The sequence below is a fragment of the Syngnathus typhle genome, linkage group LG6 (assembly GCF_033458585.1).
Source record: "Syngnathus typhle isolate RoL2023-S1 ecotype Sweden linkage group LG6, RoL_Styp_1.0, whole genome shotgun sequence".
NCBI classification, from domain to species: domain Eukaryota; kingdom Metazoa; phylum Chordata; class Actinopteri; order Syngnathiformes; family Syngnathidae; genus Syngnathus; species Syngnathus typhle.
The window spans coordinates 946,751-966,989 of NC_083743.1; the positions used below are offsets into that span (position 1 = coordinate 946,751).

Consider the following 20,239-nt stretch of genomic DNA (forward strand, 5'->3'; position numbering starts at 1 on the left):
TCACTGGCCCAGACGAAGAATGGGGGCTATTTAGACCCTGTAGGGCTTTATGTCAAAGGCGGCCCCATAATAGTTGTCAGGCCGGGGCACAAATTCCCACTGGCCTGGGAATACACCAGAAATCAACTTTATGTCACCGGCAGATTAAGACACAAGCGGCCACTTGGTCCCAAAATCGGCGCATATGTTCGGGCGATCGGCTTTTCCCATGACGAGATGTTACTGTATTGGAACAGCGCGGCACTCAAGTTCAGCTTGCTCGACTCAACAGAAAGATTGTCTGGCTATGAAAAGGATGGACTTTATTTATGCGCAGTCCCGTAGTTGTCCTTTGGGACAAAGAGTGGTCTCGTGTCTTTGTTTGAGGTCCAAATGGTAAAAAGGGAACTTGACCAGATAATGAGTATCAGTAGCAAATACTCGATTATATTAAGGAGTACAAATTGAGTGTTTCGTTCGAACAAAGAGAAGTCTCATGTTGTGGTTTTTCATTCAAACACAATAAACGCATGTAGGCCTAAATATGATGAGGCTGTGTTAATACTTGGTTTCTTCAGAAGTCTTGTATCCCCAGATCGGGATAAAGAGCCATGTGGAAATAGTTTTCCTCTGAATTCCTTTCAGCATGACATTCTGGTTTGTCGTGAAAACGGCGAATGAAAAAGTAGGCCATCTTAAATAACGATGCATATTTTTAAATTTTCTTGGGAATTCTAATTGGCCCCAGAGCGAGGGAGCGTGGTCAAGTTCTTTGTTGTCTTTTTCCACATAGTCTCCTTTTACTTTTACTGGGCATGAGCGCACACAAACTCAAACGACAGAGGAGTGTTCCTCAGCGAAGTTATTGTTCTTTGCCCAGCATGGAATCTCAAACAAAATCCCTCTGGGGATGCAGGTGGCCCCGGGACAAGCAAAGAGTTAAGTCCTGCGCTCTTTGAAGGGGGAAACACCCCCTCTCTCTTGACATCACGGGGTCCGGCCCCCTGAAAGATCCCCTCCCTCCGCTGTTCGTCTCCTCACTTGTGCTCCGGAATGTCGAGCAGCATCAGGATAGTGGCGAATATGATCTGAGGAACTTGTCTGGATTGCGGCGGGTGAGGAATGGCCGCCATCATGAACCCGCAGTTCCTGAATTTCTGCTTCCCTGGCTCGGGAATGGACGGGGGTCTCCTTGGTGAGCCGGAGAAGGAAGAAGACTACAAGGAGACCACTAAGGAGCTGCTGAGCTTCATGGACTCAGCCTCCAGTAACATCAAGCTGGCCTTGGACAAGCCGGTCAAGTCCAAGAGGAAAGTCAACCACCGCAAGTATCTGCAGAAGCAGATCAAGAGGTGCACTGGGATCATCAACGTCACCGATGCGGGAGGGAAAGGCCCAGCGTCCTCGCCCCCGGCTGGCAAGACTGTCCCCAAGCGCGACGGCGTCCAGGTCAGCCTGCAGAACCGCAGTTTGGCTGCCCTCTTCAGCCCCACCACGGAAATCCGTAGTGAGAAAGCCAGGAAGCCGCCCCTGCGCCATCGCAACCTACCGCCTTCCTTCTTCACCGAGCCGGCCAACTGCTCCAAGATCAACCCCGTGGCAGGAGTCTCGCTACGGGACCTGGAGCGAGCCAACCCAGAGGCGGCCGACTTCTTTGAACTTCTGGGACCTGATTACATCAGCTCGGCTGCCGAACAGGAACTCTACCAAAGTGTGCCTGGCCCAGACGGCGGTGCCGCCACCTCCTACGATGGCCACCACTTCATCGGGGGTCTCCTTTACCCTGAGTCGTGGACTAGCTGCTCGCCGCCGCTTGCCAGGAAGCTCCCAACGCCTGTCCAGCCCCCACTCTACTGCCACCCGGAGGCCGCCGCCCCATTGGGCATCGAGGATAACGCGCTGTGCTCGTTAGCCTTCTCCAACTTTTTCACAGACTGCTCTGTACCTCAGGTCAACTACGATATAGGCGATGACTACAACAGGACTCAATATTCATCTCTTTAAGAAAATACGGTATTATGGTAGAGGCGGTGGTCCTTGTTTTTTTGGCAGAATTTTGTTATGGCGGTGAATTAGTCAGAACTAACCTACACTGATGCAGAATATAATTAGTCGGCATTTGAATGAAGAAGACTTTAGATCCTAAATATAAAACAATAAAAATAAAAACGGTAAGCACAGGCTTATTCGATCCTTGAACATGCATGTGGAGGAGCCATTGTAACGGCAGAACTCAGGAATGATTGAAGGGGTCTGAAGGTAATTAAAAAAGTAGTGCACAGGGGCCTCGGTTTTCGATGGAGTCACCTTCCTAGGGTGGTGAGGTAACTGTGCCACAGTCGGTCACTAACCCAGTAGTAAAGTTGCATTTAAAGTCAGTCACCGTAAAATATAGCAAACGCTCCACTAGCTTAAGAGTTGTCATGGCGGCTCATAAACCAGGGCCAGCTAGGATGGTGCTTGTCATGTCCTAGTTGGGTCATGTACTTGGATTAGCTTTAGCATAAGTGCTAGCATTACAGTTAGGTGTACAAACTTTGCCGACACGATCAGATAATGTTTATATCAAGACACAAAGTTACAAAATCTTTCAAGATACTATATTTAGTTAGCGGTTAGCAAGTACAGTCATGAGCTGAATTTTGTTTAGTTTTGGAGCTTCGATGGCTAATGAAGGCATCCAATTTCTTGTTCCCTGTGTCAAGACTTCCCAAAAAGTGCCAACTAAAGTATTCTCGACTGTGACTTTAATTGGTCGCATGTTTGACAGTAGTCTGGAAATATTTGCTTGTTGCCCCTTGACAGATTTAACACTCGGAATTCAATGGAAGATATTTCATAATTGGGCTGCAGAAGTCAGATGCAATCAAATACCATAAATGTGTCTGCCAGTTTGACGAAGCACTGATGCGGAACACTTTTAACTTTGCTTCAAGTTGTGACGATCAACGTTAAGTAAAACAGGAAGAATTGTGTTAAATTCATTTTTAATCAATTTTAAATGCTGTACCAAGATGAAATAAAGCTGGTCTTTATTGCTGTCAACTGACTGATTCTTTTTTTCTTCCTCCCACTCAGCTGACATAAGTGACAATCCACTGTGGGCAAAAGTCATAAAGCCACATTTGCGCAGCTTGGAATGTTTGGTTTCTTATTTTATATGATCAATGTTCTGCGACTATACACTTACTATAACATTTTGCTGGCACACATTTAAACCAACGCTGAATTAATTCAATTGTTATATGACATTTATACTGTGTGGAAAAAATACATTACGGGCTGCTTTTGTGGATTAATCTTCTGCAGCCAGCTGTAAACGACCCCAAACAACCAATTAGGAAGATAAATAGTCTTGTAATTATGTTAATTAGGATGTAAAAGGACAAAGGAAGGGACTGTTACCTCCCTGCGACAGTTAGTATGCAGTTAAATTGAGGTTTTGTTAAACTAATGAGTGTCATAAGTACAATTAAAAAAAACACCACTGTTATTGCTCCATAATTTTATAATTACTCAATGCGCTTGAAATATACACTCCAAATAAACAAACTGCCATTTGTAAACTTAAAAAAAAAAAAAAAGTACAATGAGATTGAAGCCAAAAACAGACCAAGTCCATCCATAAAGGTATCATACAAAGCAGATCTAATCAAAACCAAGGTCTGGCGCCCACTGCCTTTTGCTTTGTGCAACTACAGCAAAAGGGTCAAATATGGTACAATAGATCTGTATTGCAATGTTTAACCTTTTTTTTTTGTAATCTCAAAACATCAAGAATATTAATCATGATGGAAAGTAAAATGACAATAATGAAAAATAGAAAATATGCATCTGTCATCTATTCATGTCAATATTCATGTTGAATATTTGTATGACCGGTATTATTTAAAAATGATACAACCTTAGATGAACCCTTTAAAGATTCAAAAGAATTTTGGCATGAAAACCCCCATGAAACTATCCCTGGGCCCTTGGACAAACTCATATAAATTGGCCAGAAGATGGCAGTAAGATTCCATAGGAAAATTGAGCCACTCCCCATGGCCTCGTGTCCCTTATTCATAATCACAGGAATGAATATACTGTAAATATTCAGTATGTGTGTGTATGTATCTTTTTCTGTTAGTTGAATTCAAGTTTGTCAGTTGACATTCAACAGATGGTGTCCTGTCATTTCAAGTTTGGTTGCAGGTTGTCACTTACCCTTTAAACACCTTCAGCTCTCGCGCTTGCGCCTTCCCTGTACTCAACAGTTGGCCATCAATAATATTTCTTGAGCGGACCTCTCCAGATTTTGTCCGGCTGCTATCACAGCACAGAGAAAGTGGCTCGCGGCTTCACGCCATTTCTTTCGTATGCATTTCATGTCTGGCTGCCTTACATTTTGGTCCTCTGAGGTGTTGCGGAGACGCTCACCACTTTCGCCTGGCGTGATAACGCCAACGATTTGAGTCGCGTCTGGGTCAGTGACGCCGAAAAAGCCAGCCACAATTCAAAGGTGAAGTCTGTTTCTTAGCTGGGAGGGCTACTTTCTGCTTCAAGGAAAATGTCAACAATTTCGGGCAAAAGTAAGTTTTGCGACTATTTAATCCTTCAGTTGAAATGTATTTATTCAATATACTTCCTTGACACCAATTCCTACTCCTTTTTGCCAAGCCCTGGCTAGCCTATGCCCTCTTGTAGAATTGTTACAAACTGACGAGGCGGGGGTTTACTAAGGATTTTTCTTCTTAGTATTTGCTTAAAATGAGTGAGCTCTTTGAGCACTGAATGAACGCGTTTGTCTGTCCGTCCATCTTGAAAGCTGTTCAGTCAAGTCTGGGTCACGCATGGATGGGGTCAGGATACAAGGTGTGTTTCCAAAAGTTGCTCTCCACGTAGTTGGTCACGCTCCATGAGAGCAAAGAAGTTTGAAATAAAAAAGAATTCTGGGCCCCTGGAGTCAAATAGAAGCTTTTGGCCGGATGTTAATTCATCCCTGGAACATTCTAGTTGCGCTAAATCATTCCTTTGAAAATGTCAGCGACCCACTCGGCATTAGCGTTTACTCTTAAACCTCCAAATCCTTGCTGAAAGAAAAAAAAAATGAAGAATCTGAAGTTGGCAGCTGATGAATTTTTTTCCCCCACCCATTCAACTGCTAACATTTCCAGGACGCTCACTGGAAGCTTCGCCGTTCAAATGTGTTTTTCATTTAGTGTTCTGTTATTGACGGCAATAACACGCTTCCTGGAACATATCGTTGTAGACAAGACATCCAGTCCAGTTCCTCTTGCAAAAGTGTTGATGGTCTCGTGCGATGTGTGCGGATATTGCTAACCACGAAGACATTTATGCTGCCCTGTACAATGCAATAAAATATGAAATGGCTCCAAATATTACAGCACTCTGGAAAGAAGGCTTTTTTATATCTTTTTCTGGCATCTGGAATTCATTTAAAAAGGGAATTTTTAAAGCGCAGCAAGCAGTGAAATCCGTACTCCCAATGATGGGAAGGAGAATACTTTGTAGTACAACCTGAGCGTCCCTAGAGAAGCATAACAAGCTTCAAGCTAAGAAGACACGAAAAAAAAAAAAAACATCCTGACTGGCCTCAGATTGGCTCCTTCATAATTGCAGGAATGTTTCCTCCGGGAGCCAAGGACACCAGCCGGCCACACCGATATCCGCCTTATCACAGGGAAGAATCTAGGGGACGTCTATTTTGGTCGCCCCCGTCCCACAGCAAGGTTCGCCTTCTGTCGCTCGGCCCCAAAGTCGAAGTTTGATGGAATGTGTGACCGCAAAGACGAACATGACCCACGTGCAGACCTGTCCTCAGACTTTGAATTTCTGTCCCTTAATCAGAACTAGATGAAAATATGTTCCCCAATGCACGATTTTGAAAATATGGAACCAGGTCTAAGTTGTGGCGCAAACTCTCTGGATAATTGTAAAAATCAAGTCAATGGATGCATACAATTTTTTCTTATCAGAAGAACGCTTTGGTGTTCTTCTTAAAGTCGACTTTAATGTCCTTACTGGACATTTTTCCCCGCAAGCGGACGGGGCGTGACCCGGCTGTAATGTCTCAGCATTTGTATGCTGATTGTCCCATTTGCATTTGGAGTCAATCGAAGGCATTAATGCGCCCTCATGTTGGGGATCAGACGCTATTTGTGTGAGATTTGATTTGATGAAGCTTTCCGCCAATTTGCGATGAAGCCTTATTGATGTGTCAATAGTGACGCCTTTGTGCGTATCAATACGTGCAAGTGTGTGTTCTCCCAAAAAATAATTCTTTGTAATATTTTGGGTTATTTTTTTTTTTTGCTCAAATCTATTTTGAGGCAATATTATGAGCGTCAAGTCCAAGCGCCATAATGAAGCCATTGGTGGGTATGCATGTTTAAAATGTCGGCACTCCAGCATTTAACAGTAATTGCGCTGTGATCTCATGTTTAATGCAGTTTGTTGGTTTGTTTGCTTGCCTGTAGCGGGCGTGGTGGTGGTTGGTGTGGGGGGGTATCTTGCGAGCTCAATGCATCATTGCACCCCACCCTCGTATGAATGTGATCGCTTCTGGTAGAACAGCTGTAAGCCATTTGTCTTTGTTTGCTCAATGAAGCGATTTGATGGCGGCCGTTGGGAGGATTTCACCTGTTACGTTGCACATCTGTCTCACGTGCTTTTCACCTTGCACCAAAAGCGATTTTCTCTTTTTTTTTTTCCCCAACAAAGACTCCTGATTGCTAGCCAGAGTAAATGATACTCAAAAAAACATTAACACGTTCACAGTGAGTGAAACTCTCACGAGTATTATCACAGTCAGGAATATATTTGGGATTCGCTGATGGGTGTGGCACAAGTCAAAATATTAGGCACACTCGCACGCCAATGAGAGTCAAAATAATTAGAGGTTAAAAATATATCTGTCATGTACCGGCGCCACCTGTGACAGGACCACGCCCCCCTATCAGCGGAATCGCCGCCACCTGCCACAGGCTCGGGGACAGCGCTATATCAACGCCGCCAGCGCAGACCCGAGTGTCCGTCTGTCGCATGATATTGCTTCGATTCCACGACAAACTGGCGTCCATGACGAATCGAAGATACCGCAGAAAGCCTTGTTCTTCCCAGCCTGATCGCCGATCCAGCTCCAGCTACTCCCACCTTACCCCCCCGCCCGCAATAAAGTCTCTATCGCTACGCACTTGGCTGTACTGTCCAATCCCATACATACAGACGGACCAACACTATGCAGCCAGCGAACGAAGAGACGGCATTCGCCCGACTGGAGCGAGCCGAGACCGCCATTAGCAGCCTATCCGCCGACATCCGGAACCTGATCGAGGTGAGCCAACGGCAACAGCAGCAGGAAATGGCCCAAGCCCTCCAGAGTTTGTCGGTGGCTGCGCTCCCGGCTGTCACGGCACCCCCGCCCGTCGACCGAGGCCAGGAGGCTCGTGGACGTTCCAGAGCCCCGCCTCGGCAACATCGAAAAATTCAGATCCCAAACACGTGAGGGCGTTCGTGACTAACTGCCGTATAATGTTTGGTCTCGAGCCCGTCACGTTTCCATCGGAGGCCGCAAAAGTCGGGTTCGCCCTAACCCACCTCATGGACAAGGCGCGGCTGTGGGGGCTGGCCGAATACGAGAGGGGGGCCCCGGCTTGTGACGCGTTCGACGCATTCGTGGAGGAGTTGCTCTGCCTGTTCGACCTGGGCTCTGCCGCCGAAGACGCCGCCGAGGAACTGGTGACGCTGCGTCAAGGTAGCCGATCGGTCGCGGATTACGCCCTCAAGTTCCAGACCCTGGCCGGCAGCAGTGGGTGGAACAAGCCGGCGCTCGTCAGCACGTTCCTCAACGGTCTCGCGGAGTACATGAAGGACGAGCTAGTTTCCCGCGATCGGCCGCGAACCCTGAAGGACGCGATGAACTTGGCGGCCCGAGTAGACCGGCGGATCCGGACGCGGCGGTGCGATCGGGAGTGGAGGTCCCTGCGAAACCCGCCAACCGTACCACCCACCGAGCCCATGGATCTGGGATGGGGGTCATCGAGTGACGGGGTGCCCGTCAGGAGCCCGGGGATCAAGCGGCGTGGGGGGATCCGCGTGAGCTCGACCAGCACAGGCTCTCCCAGTCCCAGTACGCTCAGGTTACAGGCACGTGTCCAGCTCGCGGCGGGCGACCGGAACGTGGCTGCCCTGGTGGATTCCGGGGCGGAGGGTAACCTCATGGACAGTTGCCTGGCACGCCAGTGGGGGATTAACTTCCTGCCTCTGAGCCCGCCCATTCCCGCACGCGCCATCGATGGCCGTCCGATCGGCGAGGTGGCCTTCGTGACAGAGCCAGTCAAGGTACTGCTCTCCGGCAATCACCACGGGACCATCCAGTTTTTTCTTCTCCCCCTCCCAGGGCAGCAGCTCATCCTGGGGCACCCTTGGCTGCGGCAGCACAACCCAGTACTGGACTGGGAGGTGGGGGTGGTTCGGTAGTGGAGCGAACGCTGCCATCGGACGTGCCTCAGGGCGGCCACCAGCCCGCTCGGTGGAGCCCCGCCCAGGTACAGCCCCGACATCTCCACCGTACCGGCGGTTTATCATGAACTCAGAGGTTTTTAGTAAGGCCAGGGCCACCTCCCTTCCTCCCCACCGGTCTTACGATTGCGCCATCGACCTGCTGCCCGGCACCTTCCCCCCCAAGGGACGCGTCTACTCCCTGTCCGCTCCTGAGCGCCGGGCCATGGAGGAATACATCCGGGAGTCCCTGGCGGCGGCATCATACGGCCGTCCTCATCACCTGCAGGAGCGGGGTTCTTCTTTGTGGAGAAGGAGGGCACGCTCCGCCCGTGCATCGAATAAACGCGATAACCGTTAAGAACCGATACCCCCTGCCTCTTCTGTCTTCCGCCTTCGAGAGCCTTCAGGGTGACACCGTCTTCACTAAGCTGGATCTTCGCAACGCCTACCACCTGATCCGCATCCAGGAGGGAGACGAGTGGAAGACGGCTTTCAACACCCCGAGCGGCCACTACGAGTACTTGGTGGTTCCGTTTGGACTCACCAATGCCCCAGCGGTTTTCCAGTCCTTAATAAACGACGTGCTACGAGACATGCTGGACAAGTTCGTGTTCGTCTATTTGGACGACATCCTCATCTTCTCCCGCTCGCTCCCTGAACACATCAAGCATGTTCGGACGGTGCTACGCCGCCTCCTGGAAAATTCGCTCTACGTGAAGGCAGAGAAGTGCGAGTTCCACGCCAGCTCGTCGAGGGGGGCCCGGCTTACGCCGTCTGCGCCCTGCTCCGATCGCGGCGGCGCGGTCGTGGTTTCCAATACCTGGTGGATTGGGAGGGCTATGACGACGTCCACCGCTCCTGGGTCCCGAGCCGCTGGATCCTCGACCGTTCGCTCATCACGGAGTTCCATCGCTGTCACCCGGACCAACCGGGCCCCCGGCGCGGACGGCCGAGGGCGGTTGAGGGGCCCAGGGGTAAGGGCCCGAGACGGCCTTGTCCGCCGGTGCCGGAGTCTTCTGCCCCCGCGTCCGTCGATCCTGCGTCCGACGAGGAATCGGACGTTTGGACGGAGTACTAACGGAGTACCAGTACTACTGGTCGTACGGGGGGTCCTTTGGTCTTTTTTGTGTTTTAGTGCTCTGGAGCCGTCCCTTGTGGGGGGGGTTCTGTCACGTACCGCCGCCATGGGTGTGGCACCTGTGACAGGACCACGCCCCCTTATCAGCGGAATCTCCGCCACCTGCCACAGCCTCAGGGACAGCGCTATATCAACGCCGCCAGCGCAGACCCGAGTGTCCGTCTGTCGCATGATATTGCTTCGCTCTCCGGTCCACGACAAACTGGCGTCCATGAAGAATCGAAGATACCGCAGAACAGCTTGTTCTTCCCAGCCTGATCGCCGATCCAGCGCCAGCTCCAGCTACTCCCACCTTACCCCCCCCGCCCGCAATAAAATCTCTATCGCTACGCACTTGGCTGTACTGTCCAAACCCTTGCAATCAGAAGTGATAAAAATAGTTGATGGAAAACAAATCTCTTCAAAGCTAAACGATTTAAGTTTAATTGAAAAAGACAAACAATAATTCATAAATCATATATAAATATGAATGCAAAATTTTTTAAAAAATGATGACAAAAAGACAACATTTTGGAAAAATACAAAAAATTACGGTAATAAAACAAATAGTAAAACAACACTACAACAAAAGGGGTAAAGTCATCACAGTAACAAATATAAAATAATGACAAAACCTTTCCAAAAAGACTCACATTCACAATTTGGAGCCTTCCATGAATCCAACTTGCATTTTCTTAGTAAGCTAGTCATTTGTTTTCCCAGAAAGTCTCCTCTTATGAATATTGACTGAAATGTACTGCGCACATGTAACCACAGGGCAGGCTCTATCAGTCGGCACAAATATCATGGGTGAGAGTCTGCTCCTCGCTGACCTTTTCGCAACACATTATGATAGCTTCCGTGCTGAGAAGGTCACCCATTCGGCCACGAGATGAGGAGGAGGAGGAGGACGAGGAGGAGGAAGGGCACAATGGGGAGCTGCTCTTCTTCAGGTGTGAATTAAAAAGACTCCAGCCACATCCTGAGATGGACGTGGTCACCAACGGCAGCTAAGTGATCTGCAAAGTCAAATTTAGCTTGATAAAATGTTATTTGAATGTAATCAACTAATCAGGGTCCATTGTCATGCCGCTTTGGTTTCACCCATTAGAACTTGGATCCTGTTTTACTTTAAAAAGCCGCTTGACCAAAAAGGAATTGATAGTGGCGTTAACTTTATGAAGAACAATTAAACTGCCAAAATGTGTGAAATGTCGACTTGTAGTATTGGATTTAATTACATGACTACCTGAAGTTTTGTTTTTTTTCCCCCCCCCGTTAGCTTTGCGCATGTGACGCTCATTTGTATTTGCAGGTAAAACTGATGGAGCACTAGCTGAAATTAAGCTAACCTGACAGCTCGCTGGCATGATGGAAATGCCGCAGTGTGATTTTGTGGAGGACCATCACTCATCCCTTCGCCAATACTCACTGAAGGTAAGCGTCTTAATTCTGAGACTCAATCTGTAAGCAAAATGGCCACCACTCATGTACATACAGTTTGGGAATCTCTCACTACGTAGTCACCGTTTGTATTATTTTTTGTAATATAGTCATTTTCCTACATTATTGGCGTGTCATTTTTGTATAACTTTTTTGTTCACAACAAAAAATGGAACCAAATATTGATTGTATTCATTAATTACATTTGTGCTGTAAAATGGAATGATTTGTTTAATTACCAACATAGCTCATTTTAGTAGAGGTAGCCGCATCCTGAGACATTTAAGGCAACCCCCCCCCCCCCCAAAAAAAAAAAACTAAACCCCTTTTATGGCCAAATTGACTTCGGCCATTATGCGTGTGGTAACTTTTTATATTGTTGTGCCAGCTGGACTCAAACTGAAGCCTGCTGGGTCATGTGATAGATGCAAAAAAAATGTCAGAATAAACCTTGAAGGAACCCCCATAAAGCACAGCTGCGCCATCACAAAAATGCCATGGCGACCAATTAAAACGAGGCCGCCGCGCAAGTGACGCCGCCTGTGCGCCACTTGAACCTGAACTTTCATAACGTGACGTTCCCCCACGTCGCTATTCCTCGCCCGTATGCAAATAAAAGCAGCTCCGCCGCCTTAGCGATGCCTGGATGCAAAACGTGACATTTATGTGGCGGAGATTTAGCCAGATCGCGAGAGAGCGAGCTAAGTGGCCGACATGAATGAAAAAGAGGTTTAAATATGCTGCCAGGGCCACGTCTCCTCAATGCCGTTTGTTTTATTCGGAGCTTTTTGAGGTTGCAATTAGATTTGGCGAAATGTCAAACCTGCTTCAGAAAATATTTGAGCAGCCCGATGCTTAAATAACACATGGGAATGTTCTTTCTCTCTCTTCTGGGGCTTATCGCACGCTTGCAGATGTGATAATGAAATAGATTGGCATACTCGTAGTACGTGCGAACTTGACATTTAATGGTGGTGGGATAAGACAACGGCACTTTTGTGGCTTTTCACGTTGGCTGCATATCATCTTTTGATAATATTTAAATTAGGATCTCTGAATTAAATTGGGGAAACTGCTGCATTACATACACAAATGTAGAGGCGGGACTAATTCGTACAATTTAAAACCTGTCGTTCGCAGGAGCCTAAACTGAAACATGTCAAGTGTAACTTTTCCGAGATGTTAACATTCTCGGTTCAAGATGTATCGCTCCGGTTTACTTCCTTGACACCTTTGTCATTAAAGCGCTAGCCACCTGAAGCTAGCTAGCTTTAGAATCTGTGATTCTCCATTTTTGCTATTCAATGTGTTGTATTGAGGCACATTGTGTAAATTTTCATTCGTAAAGTGCCTTTTTTTAGCCTTGTCATGTTTATTCACTGCTGCATATGTGGATTGCAGTTGAGTTTCCGTAAGTCCTGTGTTTGCCCACAGGTTGACGAGGTGTAGCGATGAGCCACAAACCAATAAATATCATTTCGGGCTCTCCGGATCCAGCCTGATCCTCATGTCTCTCAGTTCCTCGGTTTCCGCCGACAATCCCCTGGCGCCGTGATTGATAGAAATTACACAATTGTAGCATGCGGGCCATTGCCGCCGCAAAGGGAAAGTGTGGGTCACGGAGGTTTAGATTGCGCCATAAAGCTCCACTCTCGGAGAGTGGGGGATGAATATCAAATTGTGGATGGAGCCCTCGACGAAAAAAAAACAACCTCATTTCCATTCGTCACCGCTACAGTTATCCTTGGCATCTTGTGAGAACTTAAAAAAAGCACACACGATTCTGAAATTGAATTATTACACGTCCTCCGCATTTGATGATGATGGTTGAATTAATTTGACAAATCATCATGTAGCATACCTGCTTTCAATCGGAGCTCCTCTAGGAAAATTCCCGAGTAGAATTTCATCAAAATAAACCCCAGGGTTTCGCCTGAGAAGCACTTAAAACCCAAATGGAATTCCTGTTCAATTTGCCACCTCGAGACACTTTAGTGCGTCCTGCTCACCCAACTTTGTGTCAATCACTGAAGCTGTCGCACACATTTCCACCAGGATATTCGCAAATAATTGTTGAATTTTTAGGAACGTCGAAGCCCTCAAAGGGCGATTCACTCGTCAGAATAATAATCATCATGAGGCAGACTTTGGCCAAAACGAATCCCGTCTTGCCGCCACTTACAATACAAGGGCACGTCTAATCACTGCCAGTCGTTTTAGTTTATTTTTCTTACTCTATAACAACACGGAAGGGAAACCGCTGTGCCACGTTTCTTCACACAAAAGTACGCTTTTTTTGGGCAAGGAGAGGAAAAAAAAAAAGCAGAGACGTCAAAGAGAAAAATCAATAGCTTGTGGATGAGCAAGGGGGAGCAAATTGACCTCAGCAACTCGGCTCAGTGTGTAGCCGAGCACCACGCCAGTGTATTTGTACTCCAAACTATGACTGACAAGTTCACTGCCAAGGTTAGCGCAAAGAAAAATCGTCGGACTGAGGAGGTACAGTTGAAAACGGTCATGAGCTAAAGCTTCATCGCCGAGGAGGAACGTGTACATTGGAGCACAATCAAGTTCTGCAGCCTAACGTGGGCCACAGCAGACTGTGTTGGTGCGCTTGCTCCTTTGCTATTATTAGTCCACGCTCGGAGCTTCATCACAAGCAGCGTGACATTGAGATGATGTTGTTTTACCATCCTGTGTTCCTGTTCAGCGCTAAAATGTCAAGCTTTTTTTTTTTTTTAAAGGAATATTTTCTCGAATACCAATAGCTCATAGAGATCGACAGCGCTTTGAAAAGAACATCGTGTTACTGCTTATAAAATAGAAACAAGTACTTTAAACCGACATTGGTGATTGTTGCTTGTTTCATAATGTTTCGTCATATCTGCCATTTTGGACTTGTTTTTCTTCCACCGATTGATTATTTTTTTTTTTCTCTCTGGAAAGTCTCTTAGGTTTCATGAGCCCTCTCCTTGTCTCTCCTGCTTTGTGTTTATCACGGCCGTTGCAGAAGCGTCGGCGTCGGTGTAATGACCGTTCATAATCTCATGGATCCGGTAAATGTTCCGCACAACGGCCGCGGCGCTCGGCGAGGAATTGGCTTGCCTGATTTTAAATCTGCGATCACGTGACACTGTTTGTTTGAGAGCAGACTCAAGACCGCGGCTAGCAATGGCCGACTTGTTTACATTTACAAGGCCTTTTATGCTACTTGTAAAAACGGCATTTTCTGGTCAGTATAAACAGCACCAACGCTGTCGGACAATTTTCAGAAAAAGTCCGGTACACACGGTAGTCAAAGTACGCCGCTTAGCAGCTTGTGTGTAAAAAGGGGGAAGGCGGGTAAATGCCAGATCTCGTGTTACGGCTCCGCCGAGGCCACATTGTTGTGCTCGCTCTTGAATAAATGATAGACTGGCGTGTCATCTTCATAATCGTCGAACGATGCGTCGGCTCTAATTATGACTCAATTATCTGAATTATCTATGCAAAAAATGTGACAATCTTCTCGGTCTTTGGCATTTCCGTCACGATCAAACGCTTAGTAATTGAACGGGGTTTTGGGGCCGCACACGGATCGTTGCTCCCGGCTGGTCTATATATCAACCTATTTTAGATCTAAAAATCAACCTATTATAGACGTCTATTTCTGGTCTATGTTAGATCTATAAATAAACCTATTTTAAACGTCTACTTTAGGTCTATAAATCAACCTAAGGGTCTATAAATCAACCTAATTTAGGCGTCTATTTTAGGTCTATATATCAACCTATTTTAGATCTAAAAATCAACCTATTTTAGACGTCTATTTCTGGTCTATAAATCGTCTATTTTAGGTCTATATATCAACCTATTTTAGATCTAAAAATAAACCTGTTTTAAACGTCTACTTTAGGTCTATAAATCAACCTAAGGGTCTATAAATCAACCTAAGTTAGGCGTCTATTTTAGGTCTATATATCAACCTATTTTAGATCTAAAAATCAACCTATTTTAGACGTCTATTTCTGGTCTATAAATCGTCTATTTTAGGTCTATATATCAACCTATTTTAGATCTAAAAATCAACCTATTTTAGACGTCTATTTCTGGTCTATTTGAGATCTATAATTAAACCTATTTTAAACGTCTACTTTAGGTCTATAAATCAACCTAAGGGTCTATAAATCAACCTAATTTAGGCGTCTATTTTAGGTCTATATACCAACCTATTTTAGATCTAAAAATCAACCTATTTTAGACGTCTATTTCTGGTCTATAAATCAACCTATTTCAGATCTATTTTAAACGTCTACTTTAGGTCTATAAATCAACCTAAGGGTCTATAAATCAACCTAATTTAGGCGTCTATTTTAGGTCTATATATCAACCTATTTTAGATCTAAAAATCAACCTATTTTAGACGTCTATTTCTGGTCTATAAATCAACCTATTTTAGATCTATTTTAAACGTCTACTTTAGGTCTATAAATCAACCTAATTTAGGCGTCTATTTTAGGTCTATATATCAACCTATTTTAGATCTAAAAATCAACCTATTATAGACGTCTATTTCTGGTCTATTTTAGATCTATAAATAAACCTATTTTAAACGTCTACTTTAGGTCTATAAATCAACCTAAGGGTCTATAAATCAACCTAATTTAGGCGTCTATATTAGGTCTATATATCAACCTATTTTAGATCTAAAAATCAACCTATTTTAGACGTCTATTTCTGGTCTATAAATCGTCTATTTTAGGTCTATATATCAACCTATTTTAGATCTAAAAATAAACCTATTTTAAACGTCTACTTTAGGTCTATAAATCAACCTAAGGGTCTATAAATCAACCTAATTTAGGCGTCTATTTTAGGTCTATATATCAACCTATTTTAGATCTAAAAATCAACCTATTTTAGACGTCTATTTCTGGTTTATAAATCGTCTATTTTAGGTCTATATATCAAGCTATTTTAGATCTAAAAATCAACCTATTTTAGACGTCTATTTCTGGTCTATTTGAGATCTATAATTAAACCTATTTTAAACGTCTACTTTAGGTCTATAAATCAACCTAAGGGTCTATAAATCAACCTAATTTAGGCGTCTATTTTAGGTCTATATATCAACCTATTTTAGATCTAAAAATCAACCTATTTTAGACGTCTATTTCTGGTTTATAAATCGTCTATTTTAGGTCTATATATCAAGCTATTTTAGATCTAAAAATCAACCTATTTTAGACGTCTATTTCTGGTCTATTTGAGATCTATAATTAAACCTATTTTAAACGTCTACTTTAGGTCTATAAATCAACCTAAGGGTCTATAAATCAACCTAATTTAGGCGTCTATTTTAGGTCTATATATCAACCTATTTTAGATCTAAAAATCAACCTATTTTAGACGTCTATTTCTGGTCTATAAATCAACCTATTTTAGATCTATAAATAAACCTATTTTAAACGTCTACGTTAGGTCTATAAATCAACCTAAGGGTCTATAAATCAACCTAATTTAGGCGTCTATTTTAAGTCTATATATCAACCTATTTTAGATCTAAAAATCAACCTATTTTAGACGTCTATTTCTGGTCTATAAATCGTCTATTTTAGGTCTATATATCAACCTATTTTAGATCTAAAAATAAACCTATTTTAAACGTCTACTTTAGGTCTATAAATCAACCTAAGGGTCTATAAATCAACCTAATTTAGGCGTCTATTTTAGGTCTATAAATCAACCTAAGGGTCTATAAATCAACCTAATTTAGGCGTCTATTTTAGGTCTATATATCAACCTATTTTAGATCTAAAAATCAACCTATTTTAGACGTCTATTTCTGGTCTATTTTAGATCTATAAATAAACCTATTTTAAACGTCTACTTTAGGTCTATAAATCAACCTAAGGGTCTATAAATCAACCTAATTTAGGCATCTATTTTAGGTCTATTTATCAACCTATTTTAGATCTAAAAATCAACCTATTTTAGACGTCTATTTCTGGTCTATAAATCAACCTATTTTAGATCTTTAAATAAACCTGTTTTAAACGTCTACGTTAGGTCTATAAATCAACCTAAGGGTCTATAAATCAACCTAATCTAGGCGTCTATTTTAGGTCTATATATCAACCTATTTTAGATCTAAAAAATCAACCTATTTTAGACGTCTATTTCTGGTCTATAAATCAACCTAATTTAGGCGTCTATTTTAGGTCTATATATCAACCTATTTTAGATCTAAAAATCAATCTATTCTAGAAGTCTATTTCTGGTTTAAAAATTAACCTATTTTAGACATGTATTTTTGGTTTAAAAATCAACCTATTTTAGACGTCTATTTTTGGTTTAAAAATCAACCTTTTTTAGACGTCTATTTCTGGTCTATAAATCAACCTATTTTAGATCTATTTTAAACGTCTACTTTAGGCCTATAAATCAACCTAAGGGTCTATAAATCAACCTAATTTAGGCGTCTATTTTAAGTCTATATATCAACCTATTTTAGATCTAAAAATCAACCTATTTTAGACGTCTATTTCTGGTCTATAAATCGTCTATTTTAGGTCTATATATCAACCTATTTTAGATCTAAAAATAAACCTATTTTAAACGTCTACTTTAGGTCTATAAATCAACCTAAGGGTCTATAAATCAACCTATTTTAGACGTCTATTTCTGGTCTATAAATCGTCTATTTTAGGTCTATATATCAACCTATTTTAGATCTAAAAAATCAACCTATTTTAGACGTCTATTTCTGGTCTATTTTAGATCTATAAATAAACCTATTTTAAACGTCTACTTTAGGTCTATAAATCAACCTAAGAGTCTACAAATCAACCTAATTTAGGTGTCTATTTTAGGTCTATATATCAACCTATTTTAGATCTAAAAATCAACCTATTTTAGACGTCTACTTCTGGTCTATTTTAGATCTATAAATAAACCCATTTTAAACGTCTACTTTAGGTCTATAAATCAACCTAAGGGTCTATAAATCAACCTAATTTAGGCGTCTATTTTAGGTCTATATATCAACCTATTTTAGATCTAAAAATCAACCTATTTTAGACGTCTATTTCTGGTCTATAAATCAACCTATTATAGATCTATAAATAAACCTATTTTAAACGTCTACGTTAGGTCTATAAATCAACCTAAGGGTCTATAAATCAACCTAATCTAGGCGTCTATTTTAGGTCTATATATCAACCTATTTTAGATCTAAAAAATCAACCTATTTTAGACGTCTATTTCTGGTCTATAAATCAACCTATTTTAGATCTATAAATAAACCTATTTTAAACGTCTACTTTAGGTCTATAAATAAACCTAAGGGTCTATAAATCAACCTAATTTAGGCGTCTATTTTAGGTCTATATATCAACCTATTTTAGATCTAAAAATCAACCTATTTTAGACGTCTATTTCTGGTCTATAAATCGTCTATTTTAGGTCTATATATCAACTTATTTTAGATCTAAAAATCAACCTATTTTAGACGTCTATTTCTGGTCTATTTGAGATCTATAATTAAACCTATTTTAAACGTCTACTTTAGGTCTATAAATCAACCTAAGGGTCTATAAATCAACCTAATTTAGGCGTCTATTTTAGGTCTATATATCAACCTATTTTAGATCTAAAAATCAACCTATTTTAGACGTCTATTTCTGGTCTATAAATCAACCTATTTTAGATCTATAAATGAACCTATTTTAAACGTCTACGTTAGGTCTATAAATCAACCTAAGGGTCTATAAATCAACCTAATCTAGGCGTCTATTTTAGGTCTATATATCAACCTATTTTAGATCTAAAAAATCAACCTATTTTAGACGTCTATTTCTGGTCTATAAATCAACCTATTTTAGATCTATAAATAAACCTATTTTGAACGTCTACTTTAGGTCTATAAATCAACCTAAGGGTCTATAAATCAACCTAATTTAGGTGTCTATTTTAGGTCTATATATCAACCTATTTTAGATCTAAAAATCAATCTATTCTAGAAGTCTATTTCTGGTTTAAAAATTAACCTATTTTAGACGTCTATTTTTGGTTTAAAAATCAACCTATTTTAGACGTCTATTTTTGGTTTAAAAATCAACCTTTTTTAGACGTCTATTTCTGGTCTATAAATCAACCTATTTTAGATCTATTTTAAACGTCTACTTTAGGCCTATAAATCAACCTAAGGGTCTATAAATCAACCTAATTTAGGCGTCTATTTTAGGTCTATATATCAACCTATTTTAGATCTAAAAATCAACCTATTTTAGACGTCTATTTCTGGTCTATAAATCGTCTATTTTAGGTCTATATATCAACCTATTTTAGATCTAAAAATAAACCTATTTTAAACGTCTACTTTAGGTCTATAAATCAACCTAAGGGTCTATAAATCAACCTATTTTAGACGTCTATTTCTGGTCTATAAATTGTCTATTTTAGGTCTATATATCAACCTATTTTAGATCTAAAAATCAACCTATTTTAGATGTCTATTTCTGGTCTATTTGAGATCTATAATTAAACCTATTTTAAACGTCTACTTTAGGTCTATAAATCAACCTAAGGGTCTATAAATCAACCTAATTTAGGCGTCTATTTTAGGTCTATATACCAACCTATTTTAGATCTAAAAATCAACCTATTTTAGACGTCTATTTCTGGTCTATAAATCAACCTATTTCAGATCTATTTTAAACGTCTACTTTAGGTCTATAAATCAACCTAAGGGTCTATAAATCAACCTAATTTAGGCGTCTATTTTAGGTCTATATATCAACCTATTTTAGATCTAAAAATCAACCTATTTTAGACGTCTATTTCTGGTCTATTTTAGATCTATAAATAAACCTATTTTAAACGTCTACTTTAGGTCTATAAATCAACCTAAGGGTCTATAAATCAACCTAATTTAGGCGTCTATTTTAGGTCTATATATCAACCTATTTTAGATCTAAAAATCAACCTATTTTAGACGTCTATTTCTGGTCTATAAATCAACCTATTTTAGATCTATTTTAAACGTCTACTTTAGGTCTATAAATCAACCTAATTTAGGCGTCTATTTTAGGTCTATATATCAACCTATTTTAGATCTAAAAATCAACCTATTATAGACGTCTATTTCTGGTCTATTTTAGATCTATAAATAAACCTATTTTAAACGTCTACTTTAGGTCTATAAATCAACCTAAG

At 42.0% G+C, this 20,239-nt stretch overlaps 1 protein-coding gene across 1 annotated transcript; it reads left to right on the forward strand.

The window, feature by feature from the left end:
- Window positions 1-921: 921 nt before the first annotated feature.
- LOC133156092 (protein FAM181B-like) lies at window positions 922-3,024 on the forward strand. Its single transcript, XM_061281857.1, has one exon. It carries the CDS (start codon window positions 1,102-1,104, stop codon window positions 1,981-1,983), a length of 882 nt encoding a protein of 293 aa, XP_061137841.1. The 5' UTR covers window positions 922-1,101; the 3' UTR covers window positions 1,984-3,024.
- The last annotated feature ends 17,215 nt before the right edge of the window (window positions 3,025-20,239 follow it).